Here is a 16,883-nt window from a genome sequence, read left to right on the forward strand (position 1 = left end):
ATTATGCGGCTAATACAGAGAGCCATGAAAATTATGGGAGTTAAGCAGTATCCCACACTTCAGGCTCTTTTTGAAGATACAGTTTCTATATTGGCTCAAAAAATTATTTCAGATCCCACTCATGCCCTTCACTCTGAGTACCAACTTCTTCCCTCGGGAAGATTATCTTCTTTTCTTATCTTATCTTATCCTTATCCTTATAAAGTAAAAAGTCGTGACGTATTGTCAAGTATGGTGACCCATACTCGAAATTGGTGCTCTGCGTTTAACCCATCCAAGTGCACACACACAGCAGTGAGTAGTGAACAAATGTACACACACACACCGTGAACACACACCCGGAGCAGTGGGCAGCCATGCTGCGGCGCCCGGGGAGCAATTGGGGGTTCGGTGCCTTGCTCAAAGGCACCTCAGTCGTGGTATTGAGGGTGGAGAGAGCGCTGTACATTCCCTCCCCCCACCTACAATCCCTGCCGGCCGGGGACTCGAACCCGCAACCTTTCGATTACGAGTCCGACTCTCTAACCATTAGGCCACGACTTCCCCCAATCTTATCTTATTCTTATTTTATCATCTTATCTTATCACCAAATTCTCTGCAACAGTAGTAAAAAATCTATTAAAATGATTTGCTATCTTTATCTGATCGAATATCATACTTCCATCTACATTAAGGCTAATTTTAGAACATTTAGTCTTTGTCTCTTTTTGATACCGTGAGTGATTTAATACTCTCCATCATTTTTGAGAATCCTGCTTCATTTCACCTTATCTTTAAAAAATGTTTTTTAGCCTCTTTTACCTTATCTCTTACCTCATTCCTTTTACGTTTATATTCCTGAAAATTATCATTATTTCTATCCCTTTTAAAAACCTTAAAACTATCATTACGCTCCTTAATTGGCTTTAAAATACTATCCTTCATCCAAGGTTCAGTCCTTTGCTTCATTCTTATATCCTTATAAGGTGCAACCTTACTCAAAACTTCAAAAAAATTAAACTTAAACCTATCCCAGGCCATATCCACATCATCACACTGCAACACCCTAGTCCAATTAACCTTACTAAGTTCCTCTGTAAAGTCTTGTGGACTGTATTTCTTGAGAGATCTTAATTTTACTGTATTATGTTGCCTTATAGACTCTCTCCTAATTTTCCTGATTACATAAACAATACAGTGATCACTAATACCAGCATTAAGAACACCACTTCTACAAATCTTAGAATTATCAGATACCAATACAATGTCAATGACAGTTTCAGTTTTAGGCGTAATTCTAGTAGGATCCACAATAATCTGTTTTAACGCATACGAGTCACAAAATAAATTAAAATGTTTATACATTGTAGTATCATGTTTTTGCATATCCGTATTTAAATCCCCCATAATTATCATCTCTTGACCAATATTAAAATTAGGAACACTTAAAATCTCATCAAGTCTCATAAAAATCATTCTGATCAGGTGGGCGATAGCAAATACCCACTAAAATCGGTTTACTCTTGGGTAAAAAAATATCCAGCCAAATAGCTTCAATATTGGCACTGACCAGATCTTTTCTCTCCTTAAACAAGACATCTGATCTAATATATGCACATACTCCACCACCTTTACGATTCCTATCGCTTCTTAACAAACAGTAATTTGCTATATGTATCTCTGTGTCCAAAATTGATTCAGCCAACCATGTTTCACTGCAACCAAAAAGAGACACGTTGGATTCCTGACATAAAAGCCGCAAATCACTTATCTTTGGAAGCAGACTCCTGACGTTGAGATGAACCATGTGCAATCCCTTCAAAGTACCGATGTCCCTCATTTTCTTGATCTCCGAAGTCATTTGATCCCGTGAAAACTGCGCGTCTTCCTCAAACGACGCAACTCTGGGTCTCGATGTCCACGGAGTCCTACCACCTTCCTCAAATGTAGAAAACTCATCCACCGCACCATTTTCCGTTCGAAATACCTCTCTTATTTCAAAACAAGGAAGCAAATCTCTCCAACAACCCGCTATAGAACTCCATTCCACGGCTACTTCCGAGCTCCGACATTGCTCGACAGTCGAATCCCGGTATCTCATATCAGAATTGTCCGAAATAATACCTTCAAAATCCCTCGATACAGGCCCAGGACATTGATGAATATCTCCAGAGAAAAGGAGACACATCAGCCTTTTCATTTTTCCACTGCGTCGTTGTTTCCTCGAACAGTTAGTCCACGGACGGTAAATCAGCGAAAAAACAACACTCTTCCCAAAACCGAGATGTTTATATCTCTATTTGGTTTGATTTTCTTCTCTCCCAATATTAAAAGAAAATCCATCCACTTCTTTCGAACGTTTAAAAAGAGTATGCAATAATGACAAACTAAACAGCGATATTAACACTCCACACCTGCCTGCCGCCATCTTGATCAAGATAGCACGCCAAATATGCTTAATATTGGCTAAATCCTATTATATGTAAGTGCGAATGCATATTAGAGAGGCACAACTGAACTGAATATAGCTCCGCCCCTGATCTCATGATCCTGCACGCTCTGAGCTAAAAAAAACACTCTGTGCTCACGCTTCAGTGTTATAGCAACACAAGCATTATCCGCAGCATTAGGCAAACTGATCATAAAGGGTATGCGGCGTGCGAGCTGAGTTAAACCATGCTGCGGCAACGGCCCGAGACACAAATGCTTTGCCCCGCATCCCTCGGGAATAGGCACAAGCGCGAGTGGAGCATTATCATTGTGACTCACCACGATGAGCGCATATTCATGCTCGACTCACCAGGACGATTCGTTTCACACATGTGAACAAACAGACCGCTCCGAAGACAACAAAAGTTAGTGACATATTCAGCAGATGCCCTTTTATACTCTTGGGTTCCCGCCTATGACATCACGGGCCACGTGGACCTTTAGGATTGGCGTTGTTTTGCACATGCTTCAGACACCGGTCATGCTGGCAGCATTTCCCAAAGTGTCCCCTAGAGGGCGACGCAGCTCGAAGCTCCCTTGAAGGGGAACTAACCTGCGTCCTTCACATAAAACTCTCATTCTATTAATATGACTTAACTATTGAGTTTAGAATCAGATTACACTTAATATGCTCTCTGTTCTCTCTAACTGCGAATCAAAGGTGATGAAGTCATTTAAACTTTCTTCAAGATTGTTGTACTTAATATGGGTTGTTGTTTTGTGACTGCAGGTTTACCGGCACTCTTTCACAGCGTCCTACATCATATACAGCATTCACACCAGGTGGAGTAAGAGCTTTTACTGATCTCACTGTATCTCACAGGCATACAGATAATACAGGGAATAGAATACAGTCTTTAAACAAGACTTTACTGTACAAAGTGTTGTAGGCAGAACCATGTGAAATGAGCTGAGGGGTTCAAATATCATGAAGCAAAGTACTTTGTTACAGTGTGTAAAGAAGTAAAGAAGTCCTGATGGGAGAGAAAGAATGGAGGTTTGAACATGCTGTTGTGATGTTGAACGCTGTTCTGATCATCAGTGTTTGACAGGAGCGCTGAGATCCATTCAGGTCACATTCACTCATAAAACACGTCAGTAGATGAGCAGCATCACCCAGCAATCACCTACTGCAGCAGAAACACACCAGCTGCTGATAATGTCAGTCTGAACACTGTGTGTGTGTGTGTGTGTATATCTGTGTGTGTATCTCTCTCTCTCTCTCTGTGTGTGCGCGTGTGTGTTTGTGTCTCTGCGTGTGTATCTCTCTGTGTGTGTGTGTGTGTTTGTTTGTGTCTCTGCGTGTGTATCTCTCTCTCTGTGTGTGTGTGTGTGTGTGTAGGGAGGTTCTGCAACTGGATCCTCCGGAGGTCTTGAACTCTAAACTGCAGCATGCGGCGTGGGGTGTTCAGGGCCAGCAGCTGGTGAGCTCTTCTTTCATATTCACATTTACTCTTTACCTTCAGACAATCCTGGAATAGTGGAGCTGTTGATTCCAGAGCAACGGTGTATAACAATAAATGTGTAACTTAACAGTTACGATAAATAGATTGTATCGATTAACTTGAATGTGTAGTTTATGTCGACTTGTTTGAATGAAAATTGTTTTTTCTAAAAAAATAAATAAATAAATAAAGATGTGTACTACAGAACTCCAATAAATATGAGATAGGAGATAAATATCAATACTTTCTCTCGCAGTTATATCATTAGGTAATCATAATTGCGGGCATCAGGGAGCCGGTATTATGCATGGCATTGAAACTGCTTTTGAATGCACAATGGCTTTTTAGTTTCACTTTTGAGATTGGCGATCGCAAGACCTCTGTTTTTACTATGGAGCGGCTTCAGAAAATTTTGGATGTCATTTTCATTTCATCTTGTATAATGTCTATTTGTGAGCAGAGCGCTAATTTGTGTACAGCATTACCGGGGAAAACGCTATTTCTCCTGCTCTAAAAGCGCCTTCTGCTGGCAGATAATTAATTTGCATATATGCAGCCACAAATAAAGTCCATGTCTGTGGGAAACACTGGTAATGTAACAGGCAACCGTTAGCAATCGTTATTTGTTTCCTGTGTACTTTCTGAATACTGAATATTTGTTTTACTGATAGTGTTGTAAAGCACTTTGTGACTCCTTGTCTGTGAAAGGTGCTATTTAAATAAATTTTACTTGATTCAAATTATTAAATGGATGCCACCTTATTGGGACAATAAAGCCCTCCCTACATCTACCCTAACCCTACCCGATACTTTTATTTTCAACTTTTTGATTATTTCCTTAATTTTTATTGAAAATAAATGCCTTTCCGATGCGATATGAAATTTGAAAAGGGAGACAAAAAAGTTTGGTATAAGGCGGGGTCGAACTCGGGTTGATCGCATCAAAAAGCATAGGCCTACGCCTTACCATCTACACCACTGAAATTGATGCTATATGGGCGTCTTTTTTGTTGACTAACTCAATCGCACATTGGTGGGCGGAGTTAGTGTAAATAGCCTTTGCCAACAAGGTGGGCTATTTGCACTTAGTGTAAATAGACACTCCGTAAAGTTAGAACTTGTTTTGAACAATTTCTTTGTCATCTGCAGATTGATTTTAAGTAGGGGAAAAAAATCAATTTAAATCGTAAATCGGATTTTTGGTGGAAAAATCAGGGATTTTTTTTTCAGGCAATATCGCCCAGCCCTACTTTGAATGCACAGACGTGTTTCCGAGTCACTACGGCACTCATTTATGTGCTAGACAATGCTATAAATACAATAAATCCAGATCTAAATCTTGAGGATCATCTTTATATGTTGTCATATCAGACAGCCCTAAAACCCACTCTATATAAAGTACTAATACGTTATAGACATAACAGTATGACTCTGTGTAAAACTGCTTTGAAATGAATATGACTTGACTTGAGGACACAAGCTCAAACTCGAGGTTCAAACTCGAGTCACGTGTCTAAGCAGCGTGTCAGAGCACATGCAATAACACTGAATAAAACACAGCCAAGTTTAAGTGTAGTTACAATATTTAAAGTTGGAATTCCTGCAATTTTCTGTAATTGTGAAGTCATACTGTGGTTTAATAAGAGCATGATCGAGATTGATTTTAAATATCTTCTCTGTGTGTGTGTGTGTTTAGGTGTACATATTTGAGAATAATATTTACTATCAGTCGGACGTCAGGAGTAACTCGCTGCGACTGACCTCATCTGGGAAAGAGGGCGTCATCTATAATGGCATCGCTGATTGGCTCTATGAAGGTGAGGCTCAGCTATATCTCTGTATATGAGAAGATTTAAGAAATATATGATGATGCATTTTTCCTCTCGTGACACAGTAAGTGTTGTCCAGTTTTCTCTTGTGTAAGCTGATTTTAAATTAGCTCTCAGTTTCTCCAGATGAAGATGAGTGTCGTATGGTGAAGCTCAGGTGTTTGTGTTTGACTCTGAGATCTCATACAGCACAGATAAAAAGTCCAGTTTACTATTCAGTGTTTTTGTAACTCTTGTTTTGTTTGAAACCTGTGCTCAGAGGAGGTCCTGCACACGCATGTGGCACACTGGTGGTCACCTGACGGCGAGCGCTTGGCATTTCTGGTCCTGAATGACAGTCTGGTGCCAAACATGCCATTGCCCACTTTCACTGGCTCTACATACCCTAAAGGCAAACAGTACCCATATCCGAAGGTAACATGCTCATGCACCTCCTAATTATTAAATTCAGCAGTTTCAATCAGATCCATTGACAAAGGTATATAAAGTCTAGCACTAGCCATGCAGTCTGCATTTACAAATGTTGGTGGAAAAAATGGGTCGTTCTGAAGAGCTCAGTGAATTCAAGCGTGGTACTCTATGATGCACAATATCACAGTACCAGTGTTAGTTCATGAAATTTCATTCCTGAAAGATAAACCACGCTCAACTATAAGTGGTATTATTGGAAAGTGGAAGCATTTAGGAACAGCAGAAACTCAGTTATGAAGCAGAAGACCACGTAAAGTCACATTAAATTCTAAGGCTCATGGTGCTTAAAAGTCACCAGAGCTCTGTTGATTCCAGAGCTGAAGAGATCCAAACTGCCACAGGCATTAATATCAGCACAAAGAATGGGTTTCAGTGGCTGAGCAGATGCATGAAGCCTCACATCACCAGTGCAATGCCAAGCGTGGGATTGAGTGAATAAAACACACAGACACTGGACTCTGGAGCAGTGGAAACCTGTTCTGCGCAGCGACCAATCACACAGTCTGTCGGGCGAGTCTGGGTTTGAAGAACATTACCTGCCTGACTGCATTGTGCAGACTGTAAAGTTTGCTGGAGGATGACTGATGGTGCAGGGCAGTTTCTCTTGGGTTGGGCTCCGTTCCTTACTTCCAGTGAAGAGAAATCTGAATGCTTCAGCATACCAAGACATTTTGGACAATGCTGTGCTTCCAGCTTTGTGGGTACAGTTTGCCTTTTTTATTCCAGCATGACTGTGACCCAGTGCCCAAAGCAAGCTCCATGAAGATGCGGTTGGATGAGTCTGTTGTTGAAGAACACTGAGTTCTGAACTCAACCCCATCCAACACCCTTCGGTTGAACTGGAACAGAGATTTCGAGCCAGGCCTTCTCATCCAACATCAGTGCCTGATCTCACAAACGATCTACTGGATCAATGGGCAAACGTTCCCACAGAAACACTTTATAATCTTGGGGAAAGTTTTCCCAGAAGAGTGGAAGTTGTTAGCTGTTAACGGGGACCAACTCCATATTAATGTCAATGTATTTAGAATGACAAGTCAGGCGTCCCAATACTGATAGATCTTAACGGTCAGGCGTCCCCAATACTTTTGTCCAGATTGTGTATCACGTGGTTAGGAATTAAAGACACGAATGGCATTATTGAATGTAAAATGAGCATAAAGTATCAAAAGGGTGAAATAACAGGGAAATTCTGCATTGCCTTACTAAAGCCTGCTTTTAACCCAGAGCAGTTTTTGCAGTGTACCCTGTATTTTGATGCCAAATGTACATTGTGAAACAATTCAGTGTTCACTCCCAATTGCATGTTTTGACAGTCACAGAAAAGTGTGGCATAGACAAGAAATGTGAACTGAAGTGAATAGACCATTTTATTATTTTCTTTATAATCCAAAACGTTCACTCAGGGAAAATATTTTATAGTAATGTACAATATATAATATGAAGATGTGGGAAGCTAGAGTCGAATGCTGCATTCGTCCAGTTGCTGCAAATAAGATCGTTAACCCAGCGTTTAGAAAGGTACAATGTGAAACTTCAGTTTACAAAGACCACAATTAACTGCTAACCCAAGTACGAGCAACATTGAAACATGAAACAAAATTCTGTTTGGATTCCGTTAAGCAGGCTGTAGAGTGACCCAGAGTTAACTAGTTCAGTGTGAACAGCTCTGATGTGTCCATGTAGGATATTGATTGGAGCACAGCATCGCTCAGATAGTCCGCTGAGTCTCATGCATGATGGGATTGATATAGACACTTTCTTTGATTTCTTATTACCTACTTGAGTGACATTCTGACATTTTGAAGTGTGACTCAATTGTTTAGAGACACGGACGGTGGTATGTTGAAGGAAATGTCAGATTTCTTTTGTCCTCTGTCCTTGGTGCAAATACTGAATTATTGGCACAGTTCATGTTTTTATAACTGTTTTATAAATGTGTGTTGTGTTTTCAGGCTGGGCAGCCCAATCCCATGGTGAAACTGTTTGTGGTCAATCTGTACGGACCGACACACACTCTTGAACTCACACCACCAGATGAGCTCAAGCTCAGGTATGGCATTAGTGTGTTCGGATCTGCGCCGGAGACTCAGAAGATGATCTGACGCTCTCTGTCTCTGTAGGGAGCACTATGTGGTGATGGTGAAGTGGATCAGTAAGACCAAGACAGCAGTGCGATGGTTAAACCGAGCACAGAACATCTCTATACTGACCGTCTGCGACTCCACCACTGGAGCCTGCATCAAGGTACACACACGCACGCGCACACAAATACACACACACACACACACACACACACTCACGCAACCACACACACACACTCACATAATGAATTTGTCTCTGACTTTGTCGTCATGATGGTGATGATGATGGTGTTGTTTCTTTTCAGAGGCATGAGGAAACATCAGAAGTTTGGCTCTCCAGACAGGTGAATCTCTGCAAGATGTTTACTTCATTAAACATCTATTTTCATTAAACATCTAGAAGATATTCTGTCACTTGAGTTTAATCTGGTGTCCCTCGGCTGCTTCTGCAGAATCAGGAGCCGTTCTTCTCTCGAGACGGCAGCCGTTTCTTCCTGACGGTGCCGGTAAAGCAGGGAGGGCGAGGAGACTTCCAGCACGTGGCCATGTTCACCGCTCAGGTACAGGCCAGCAGCAGTGAGCGGCGCAGATGCGTCTGGGTCTGTGATCTGTAGCGTGTTTGTGTTTCTGCAGGCGCGTGTGGATCAGAACGAGCTGCGACACCTTACATCAGGGAACTGGGAGGTGACGCAGATTCTGGCTTACGATGAGAACAGCCAGAGCATGTGAGTAAAACATGAGCGTGAACTCAGTTCAGTACTTCACATGAAAGCCAGGCCTCTCTACAGCCCAATACACATTTCCAATATCAAATAATGCAAACCTGATCTAACTGTTGCATTGTCCAAATACCCACACTTGAGCTCTTGGCCACTTGAGCGCGTGCACAAGACTGTCCCAGGTCTTAAAAACGCTAAAGCGCATCTCCAATACTGCTCCGGAGTATTACATCATGCATCCCGTCATGCATCATGATCTAGAAATAAATGGTGAGACTTTTTTTACCGAGATCTCGCAAGAGGTCATAGAAGCCTTTCCAGTGTAAGTTAAATAATAATGTAATAATTAGATATTACATATACTTTGGTAGAAAAACAAAATGTTGCATTTATTATTGGTGCAAAGATGTAGTGGTGATATTTTTGCATAACATTTGCAACTAAATTTTTTCTCACTTAATTAGAAGCACCGCAAATTAAATTGTGTCATGTTTATAGGGACTACTGAACAGACATTTAGAAGTAAATTTTAAAATGCAAAGCATTTAAAATAAAAATATAGATTTGTCAACGCTTGCGTGAGTGTGTCCCATCAGGTAATGAAAAGTTCGACACACACCTCATTTAAACACTTGGCCCAAATACAGGAAATATGTCATTTAAGTAGTCAAGTGCTCAAGTGTGGGTATTTGGACGAAGGGAAAGTTCCACATGATCACAGTGTTTTAAAGGCACTGTAAATGTCTGTTTGTTCTGATGCAGATTTTTTCTGAGCACTGAGGGCTCCTCGACCCGCCGGCAGCTCTTCAGGTGAGATTCACGTGTGTTTGTGTCCGTTCCTCAGAGTTAAACCTCAGATTCATGAAATACTTCAGCACTGTGTCCTGATTTAATAAGCGTGGGTCGTGTTTGATAGTAAAGTGAGTTCAGCAGGAAAGCAGACCTCTGATTGGTCTGTTCTGTGTGCAGTGTGTCCACAGGGGGCCTGTTTCCACGCCGGTGTCTGACCTGTGAGCTGAATAAAGCTCACTGCACGTTCTTCAGTGCTGATTTCAGCCCCACTAATCAACACGTCCTGCTGCACTGCAAAGGTATGAAGACCGTTTATTATTTACTCTCACAGACCTGACGAGTGACCTTTCACCCCTCGTCAAACTAGCACAGGTTGTGGTTGAAGTGTTTGGTTTTCCTGCAGGTCCAGGAGCGCCGACAGTGATCATACACACTCTGAACACAGCCAGTGAGCCATTATTTTCATGAATTCTTCTGTACGTCTGTCCGCCTTGTTCTACGTTAAAAACTGAAATCATGTCCTGATGTGTTGATCTCTTGTCAGATTATTATATCCTTGAGAATAACTCTGTGCTGAGAGCTGTTCTCAGATACAAGCGAATCCAGCTGCTGGAGTACAGAAGCGTCCAGACCGACCACTTCGGTAACGTGCCGCTCCGTTCACCAATAAACACGCTCAGTTAGTGCTGGATCTCCTGCACTGAAACAGACTTTATGCCCTTGAAGATATTTGATAGATCTTTGGTCTGTTCTTCATGTGTTTTTGCAGAATTGCCACTGAAGATCGCCTATCCACCCGATTTCTCTGAGTCCCGCAATTACGCACTTCTGCTGCTGATGTAAGAAGATGTGTGTGTGTGTGTGTGTGTGAGAGTGTGTGTGTGTGTGTGTTCAGGTCTGTTAAAGATGGAGGGAGTTTGTAGTTAGAAAGACTGCAGTTCAAAGCGTTCGTTTGCACATTAATATATTGCTGGTTTTCAGGTTTCTTATATTTTGTTTGGAGGCCTGAGAGAAATACACTATATGACTAGAGCATTACAAAATTGCTCTATTTTGCTCGAACATAAAAGTCATTGTACGACTCAGTCTCAAGCATACATTGTCCTTCATCCGGATCACTGAAGTCAGAATCTCCTTCACTGCGTCCTGAACTTTGCTCATTCTCTGCATGTCACGCCATTTATAAGCTTGACACAAAAGCAACTGAACGTTTCATAGACATTTCCAGGAGCACCTGCAGCATTTCTGTCTTTGATTTCCTCCACTGAATCAGCTGAACGGCACACAGAGACTCTTGATTGTTCGGGTCTTTTAGAATAAATAACAGATGCTGCTATACAGCAGTGTACAGCAGTGATGCAAAGATGTTGATTGGTTGTTTGCCCTTAACTATAATGTCAGTTGCAAGCAAAAAGAAGTATCTTTGAATTCTGCCATGATGTCATGTTTTTTGGAAATATTTGTGGATTACTTTCACAAATACCTCTATGCTTTACTTAGAGGATAGAGGTTTTGTTCATCTGGTACTATTAGATCTGTCATTTGCATTGGTTCATGGGGATGTTTGAGTGGTTTTGATTTAACACCCTGTGATGTGCAGATAAGGAGGATTTTTAAAGTGAAATGTGCACTGAACGACTCTTTGTGAGTAGAAATGGTGTCACACACGTTTCTCAGGCTGAATTTGAAAGGCGCTGCAAACACACTTGACCAGATGGCACGTTATTTTATATCAGAGGTGGATCATGGAAGCTATAATCAGGAATGATGTGTTTCGTTTGTGTGATGCTGGTCCTGGACCAGGACCAGGACTCAGTGTTTATCAGGGTTTTCTCTGTGTTCATCAGTGACGCTGCCCCCGGTGGTCAGCAGGTGAATGACCGTTACTCACTGGACTGGGACTCAGTGCTGGTCAGTTCAGACAATGTGATCGTAGCTCGTCTGGACGGCAGGGGAAGTGGCTTCCAGGGTCAGAAGCTGTTACATGAAGTGCACAGGCGTCTGGGATCCGTGGAGCTGCAGGATCAGCTGGCCGTTGTCGAGTAAGAACCTTTACCTGCTTTTTTCCTTCTATCAGTTGGTCAGAAATGACCCTTCTGTCACTCTCAGGCTCTGTCTGGGTGATCTACACACACACACGGTTGTGAAACATGCTAACATAGTCGTGCTTTTCTTCCAGGTATCTGCTGAAATTTCCATACATCGATCGAACCCGGATTGCTGTGTTTGGCCGGGTAGGACTCAATCCCACACAGCTGCTGTAACAGAAGAAACACTGATGAAAACCGTCAGGTTTATAAACCCGTGTGTTTGTGTCGCTCTGCAGGGTTATGGAGGATATGTCGCACTCCTGCTGATTAAATCCACAGAGAACTTGTTTAAATGCGCAGCAGCCATGTCTCCTGTGACGGACTGGAGTCTGTACGGTAAGTTACTGATGTGATTGTGATTATGTGAGGCTTCACACTGATGTGTATTTAGAAGACCCGTGATTCTGTGGTTCTGTGAATGAATCTGACCTCTCTCTCTCTCTGTGTCTCTCTGTGTATCTCTCTCTCTCAGCCTCGGCCTTCTCTGAGCGCTATCTGGGTGTCCCTCTTCAGGACGACAGCAGATATCAGGTTGGTGCTGGTTAGTTGTTTTAGACTCAGACTCTGCTGGAATGTGTTTGAGATGTTAGTGACAGACTGCGTGTCTCTAGTTCTCCAGTGTGCTGCAGAATCCACAGGGTTTCAGAGAGCAGACGCTCATGCTGCTGCACGCCACTGCAGACGGTCAGTGACACCGGAGTGTGTGTGAGTGTGAGTGAGTGTGTGTGTGTGTGAATGAGTGCGTGTGTGAGAGAGAGAGTGCGTGTGTGTGTGCGTTTTTGTGACAAATCATAAATTTGTATAATGACACAGGTATGACACGGGTATTACAAGGTGAAGGTGACTTTTCAGGACATTGCCCATGTGTCCACTTTTCAAAACGCTTATAAATCATACAGAGTGAGGTTTTTTGGGGGAAAGCAGAAATGCACAGTCTCCTGTGAGGGCTAAGTTTAGGTGTAGGGTAGGTGTAGGGCAATAGCACATACAGTTTGTACAGTATAAAAACCATTACGCCTATGGGATGTTCCCACTTTTCACAAAAACAAACGTGTGTGTGTGTGTGTGTGTGTGTTTGTATGTAAGTGTCTGTGTGTGTGTGCGAGTGTGTGTAGAATATTCTTGCTTGTTTTTCTTGTAACTATTTTTGGAGACTTGAGGTGATGTCGTTATATTCACAGTAGAAACGACCTCTCATAGCGGATCATTTGATCGTATTACTCTGTTATTGAGCCAGTCTTCAAACTCTCAAATTCTGTTTCCTGCAGCAAATGTTCACTTCCAGCACACGGCCGAGCTCATTAAGAACCTGGTGAAAGTGGGCGCGAATTACACACTGCAGGTACTGAACACTGTTTCAGCATCAGTGTGTCTTTGTTTATCAATGCTTGACTGTAGTCTAGTTTGTTGATGGTTTTCTGGATGGTTGTTCTTCAGATTTATCCAGACGAAGGTCATTTCTTGTCTAAGAGCAGCCAGCGGCATGCGGCTTCAACACTGAGCAGCTACTTCAGATCATGCCTGCAGGAGGAGGTGCTTCCCATCATTGAGGAGGAGGAGGAAGAGGAAGAGTAGAGTGAAGATGAGACGCAACATGGAAATACACGCAGACACTGACACACACACACACACACACATCAGGACAATGAAACACACTGGACAAACATCCAGAGAACAATCAGATAAACAGAGAGCCAGGAGTGAGTGTGTGTGTGTGTGTGTGTGTGTGTGTGTGTGTGTGCGCGTGCGTGTGTGCGAGTGAGTGAACATGTATATATGCATGTGTGTAACTGTTAGGACGGATGTATGCTTTAAAACGTTTTGTGTGTGTGTGTGTGTGTGTATGAGACAGAGCGAGTGTTTCTGGCCTATGGATCATTATCCCTGCAAATGGATTGGAATATTTCACATATCATAAATCACTAAGATCTCTGATTGGCGGATACATTGGCCAATCACAGCACAGACTGTCGGGTGGAGCTGCTCCAGTCATTGCATGGTCCTTTTGCTTTGCTTCACTTCTTTTGCCACTTTCTGTCTCTCGGTATGTTGTCACCTTCCAGAGGAGCTGTGTTTCTCACCGTTTCTCCACTCGCTGGGAAGAAGCGTAATTCCATTCATTGAAAGCTGGAGGATGTTTATGAAGAGAGCGAGGCCTCGGCAGCACACCTGCATGACGCTCTGTGTGTATGTGCAGTGCATTATGGGACGGTGCTGCTGTGTGCTGGACAGAAGAGGGCACACAGATGTATTTTTGGACATTCATCAGACGGATCCGCTCAGACTGTTTTGGATCAGTTTATTTGTATTGCTGACTGTTTAGTTTTACTGTTGGTGGGTGGGGTGAGGGGTTTGGGTTGATTGTTATTGTCCTCTAGTTATAACAGTCATGTCTATAAATAAACAACTAGTCCAAAAACAGCACAGTTTCATTTTGATGTGCTATATTTTACCATCAGAGTCATACAGCAGGAGCGACTGCAAACATCAGAACGATGGCACGATTATGAGAACACATTCACAGACAGCCTGGAGTGAATGAATGCTGCATACTTCAGCTCAGTTATTCGAAAAAGACATGCTTTGATTTGCATTACTTTGGATGTCTGTTATTTCTTGATTTCAGGACTGCTGGATCAGGAATCTGTCCTGTGAGGGTCAGGTGTCTCCATTAACCGCTGTGCTGCAGGTGAAGATGTGCTACTGAACATCACTGAAAATGGCAGTTCATTGGTTATTTACTCACCCTGGTGTCGCTCTAAATCTGTCTGACCGTTCTTTCCTTGGCAGCAAGCAGTGACCTTTCTCAAGCTCATAAGTGCTGATCATAAAATGTCATAAAAATACTCTTGTATCTGTAGGATTGTCCCTCATCCACTGGTCCTGAAAACATGAATAAATACTGAGACAAAACCAGCAGTTTGCTGTTTAATTTGGCATGTCAAGTAGTTCATATCAAGACAGGATCTTTTCATTTCCAGCCAGTGGCAGTGGGAACATTTGCATGGGTTTTATGCAGAAAATGAATCTGGTTATACACATAAAGCAAACAAAATCATCTTAAAATGCTTCATTGCATTGTCTAAGTCAAGTCACCTTTATTTATACAGTGCTTTATATGATACAGATTGTGTCACAGCAGCTTCACAGTGTTGATCAGGAAAATGGTCTTTCAATGATGCAAACAAAATTCAATTCTTCTGAAAAGAGCAAAATAGTAACAGTATTTTTTTCTTTTAAAGTCAGTTCATTATTGGTTCATTGTTTATTAACTGTTTAATGTTCATCCTTTATGGAATGTATATCTGAAGGATTGGAGTCCGTCGAGGAAAAATGAGCTCATTGATTATTCCTGACCGCAGTTTCTGTAAGTATTTAATTCCTGTATGGGAATGCATTGTAACTTCAGTTTAGTGGAAATCATTTTTTATGTATCAACAGAATGTGACAACAAGAATATTTTCAAATAAAGTTGCACCAAAACTATCATAAAGACTGTTTTAGTGACAAGCTCTCACATCACACTAATACAGCAGTAAACTTTACATTTATTTTTCTTGAGGTTGTATAATATTCATCTGATTTATATAACATTTTATTCCTTAAAAATATGATGAAAATGTATTTCCTGATTAAAAGAGACTCCTTGAACCTTTGTTACTATAGATAAGACTGTGCTTACACATATTGTATTATATATCTACACATATTCCAGCCATATTTTGTTGAAGAGTTTGAGGTTGAGTTTTGTTCTATTCAGTGATCTTATGGTTTTTTTTCCTGATGTTAGCAGCATTACATGTGAAGACTGGCTGGGCTGCAGCACATCTATCCACTAACTCATGAATATGTTTTGTTTAAGATAATTAAAGCAACAGTTTTTAAATAATAAAAGAATATGTAAAAGTATGGTATTTGGGGTTAAAAAGCACCATTGTTGTTGGGGCTAAAGGTGTACAGTAATTAACATGATAGTTAATAGATGGCTGACTTTTCCATTTGTTGACATGACATGGTTAGATTCAGATGGTAAATATCATTACGTTGGGTGTCCATATTATTTGCTCTTCATTAACTGCAAGCCGTTCTATTCGCCGCGGGAGTTCTGCTCGTTCATTCTCGTGAGTGTCTACATTCCACCGCAAGCGCACGTGAGCACAGCTTTACAGAAACTCACTGATCTGATCACAGAGAGTGAGCATCAACACCCAGACTCTGTTTTAATCATTCTCGGGGACTTTAATAAAGCAAATCTCTCCCGCGAGCTGCCAAAATACAGACAGCACATCACATGTCCCACCAGAGACAGTAATATATTGGATAACTGTTACACAACAATAAAGGACGCATATCACTCGGTTCCACAAGCAGCTTTAGGACTCTCTGATCACTGTTTGGTTCATCTTATTCCGTCCTACAGGCAGAAACTTAAGTCTGCAAAGCCTGTATTAAGATCTGTTAAAAGATGGACTAACGAAACAGAGCGGGATCTACAAGCCTGCAAATGATCTGGACGAGCTCACAGAGACTGTAACATCTTATATCAGTTTCTGTGAGGACATGTGCATTCCTACCAGGACTCATCTATTCTACAATAATGACAAACCATGGTTCACTGCCAAACTCAGACAGCTCCGTCAGGCCAAAGAAGATGCTCACAGAAAGGGGGATAAAGTTTTGTACAAACAGGCCAAATACACACTGGAAAAGGAGATCAGAGTGGCAAAGAGGAATTATTCTGACAAGCTCAGGAACAAATTCTCTTCCAGTGATCCTGCTTCAGTGTGGATAGGAATGAAGGACATCACCAGCTACAAGATACCATCCCCCAGCACTCTGGAGAATCAACACCTGGCAGACGACTTAAACAAGTTATTTTGTCGTTTTGAACGATCACCCCACACCCGTCCTGAACACCTCTTCACACAACCATTCACACCTCCAGCAACCCCTCTCCCCACACCTACAATTCAAATCAGCGAAG

The 16,883-nt window shown here is 41.8% G+C and overlaps 1 protein-coding gene across 3 annotated transcripts in view; it reads left to right on the plus strand.

Annotated features, from left to right (window-relative positions):
- Nucleotides 1-14,313, plus strand: part of dpp10 (dipeptidyl peptidase like 10) — a 56,621-nt gene extending 42,308 nt beyond the window's left edge. For all 3 annotated transcript variants that reach the window (XM_079426927.1, XM_079426929.1, XM_079426928.1), the window contains exons 6-26: nucleotides 3,200-3,252; nucleotides 3,812-3,893; nucleotides 5,611-5,731; nucleotides 6,003-6,157; nucleotides 8,170-8,267; nucleotides 8,338-8,461; nucleotides 8,604-8,642; nucleotides 8,751-8,858; nucleotides 8,932-9,023; nucleotides 9,780-9,827; nucleotides 9,987-10,108; nucleotides 10,213-10,257; nucleotides 10,354-10,452; nucleotides 10,579-10,648; nucleotides 11,657-11,851; nucleotides 11,989-12,043; nucleotides 12,136-12,235; nucleotides 12,372-12,430; nucleotides 12,511-12,583; nucleotides 13,168-13,241; nucleotides 13,337-14,313. In XM_079426927.1, coding sequence (XP_079283053.1) covers nucleotides 3,200-3,252; nucleotides 3,812-3,893; nucleotides 5,611-5,731; nucleotides 6,003-6,157; nucleotides 8,170-8,267; nucleotides 8,338-8,461; nucleotides 8,604-8,642; nucleotides 8,751-8,858; nucleotides 8,932-9,023; nucleotides 9,780-9,827; nucleotides 9,987-10,108; nucleotides 10,213-10,257; nucleotides 10,354-10,452; nucleotides 10,579-10,648; nucleotides 11,657-11,851; nucleotides 11,989-12,043; nucleotides 12,136-12,235; nucleotides 12,372-12,430; nucleotides 12,511-12,583; nucleotides 13,168-13,241; nucleotides 13,337-13,474 — 1,950 coding nt within the window. In that variant the 3' untranslated portion in view covers nucleotides 13,475-14,313. The remainder of the gene's footprint in view (nucleotides 1-3,199; nucleotides 3,253-3,811; nucleotides 3,894-5,610; nucleotides 5,732-6,002; nucleotides 6,158-8,169; nucleotides 8,268-8,337; nucleotides 8,462-8,603; nucleotides 8,643-8,750; nucleotides 8,859-8,931; nucleotides 9,024-9,779; nucleotides 9,828-9,986; nucleotides 10,109-10,212; nucleotides 10,258-10,353; nucleotides 10,453-10,578; nucleotides 10,649-11,656; nucleotides 11,852-11,988; nucleotides 12,044-12,135; nucleotides 12,236-12,371; nucleotides 12,431-12,510; nucleotides 12,584-13,167; nucleotides 13,242-13,336) is intronic.
- Nucleotides 14,314-16,883: the final 2,570 nt, after the last annotated feature.

This window comes from Barbus barbus (genome assembly GCF_936440315.1).
Source record: "Barbus barbus genome assembly, chromosome: 10".
NCBI classification, from domain to species: domain Eukaryota; kingdom Metazoa; phylum Chordata; class Actinopteri; order Cypriniformes; family Cyprinidae; genus Barbus; species Barbus barbus.